At 33.2% G+C, this 768-nt stretch overlaps 1 protein-coding gene across 1 annotated transcript; it reads right to left on the bottom strand.

The window, feature by feature from the left end:
* Nucleotides 1-41: 41 nt before the first annotated feature.
* Nucleotides 42-762, bottom strand: LOC102590880 (uncharacterized). The gene is made up of 3 exons (XM_006368071.1): nt 750-762; nt 403-623; nt 42-199 (listed from the first exon to the last, which is right to left on the bottom strand). Exons 2-3 carry the CDS (start codon nt 614-616, stop codon nt 42-44), a joined length of 372 nt encoding a protein of 123 aa, XP_006368133.1. The 5' UTR covers nt 617-623; nt 750-762.
* Between the last annotated feature and the right edge of the window lie 6 nt (nt 763-768).

The following is a 768-nucleotide window of genomic DNA, read 5'->3' as shown; positions in this document are numbered from 1 at the left end:
TGAAAACAAACTTACTTGTTTCAACTTCTTTGGTGTGTTGCTTAACTTGATTGTTGCTTAACTTGATTAGTACATGTAGGAGATGGAATATTAATTTTCATGTTCTCTTTCTCAAGATCCAGGGAGCTCTTACGCATTGTTTCCATTCCTTGACTACTAGACATTGTATAACTTTTCTGTCCTAGTCCTCGAGTCTTCCCTATAGAACGTAGAGAAAATAAATAATATTATCAATACTTAACATAGTGTTTTGGAGTATGAGAAGCTGAAGAACAACGACAAGAACTCGTTGAGAAGAACAGATTGTGAAACAGAAAAAGAAACAGAGTGTAATAGCTTGGTAGTACATAACGATTACTAGTTGAATATAACTTTCTGTTTAATAAAAACAAAATATCTTACTTGTTTCAATTTCTTGGATGTAGTGGTTAACAAGATCATTAGATTGAGAAAATAACTTCTTAGCTGGCATATTCCCTTTCTCACCCAACGATTCAAGTCCAACTCCTCGTCCTCGTCCTCGTCCCTTTCCAATAGAACCAGGCGCAACAAATGTATATCTCAAAGTACTCTTCATAGTTGAACTATCCTCATTTTCAGTCTTGACTAGTTTCATCTTGAACCTGCAAAAAAGTCCAAAAGTAATAAATAATAAGAAATAATGTATGGCAGTGCTGTTACAAAATTAATCATGCTTTCATAATGTGTAACAGTAAATATATCAATTCATAAAAAAAAGGATACTTTACCTCACTAGTTCTTTTTCGT

Source organism: Solanum tuberosum, unplaced genomic scaffold (assembly GCF_000226075.1).
Source record: "Solanum tuberosum cultivar DM 1-3 516 R44 unplaced genomic scaffold, SolTub_3.0 contig02448, whole genome shotgun sequence".
Lineage (NCBI taxonomy): Eukaryota > Viridiplantae > Streptophyta > Magnoliopsida > Solanales > Solanaceae > Solanum > Solanum tuberosum.
Note: the sequence above shows the minus strand (reverse complement) of the source record. Positions and strands in the feature narration are given on the sequence as shown.

Bases quoted from the DNA above. Each gene is read 5' to 3' on its own strand.
- LOC102590880 (XM_006368071.1), bottom strand. From the start codon at position 616: ATGAAACTAGTCAAGACTGAAAATGAGGATAGTTCAACTATGAAGAGT. The intron at 200-402 runs GTAAGATATTTT...TACGTTCTATAG, and splicing joins CATCCAAGAAATTGAAACAA to GGAAGACTCGAGGACTAGGA.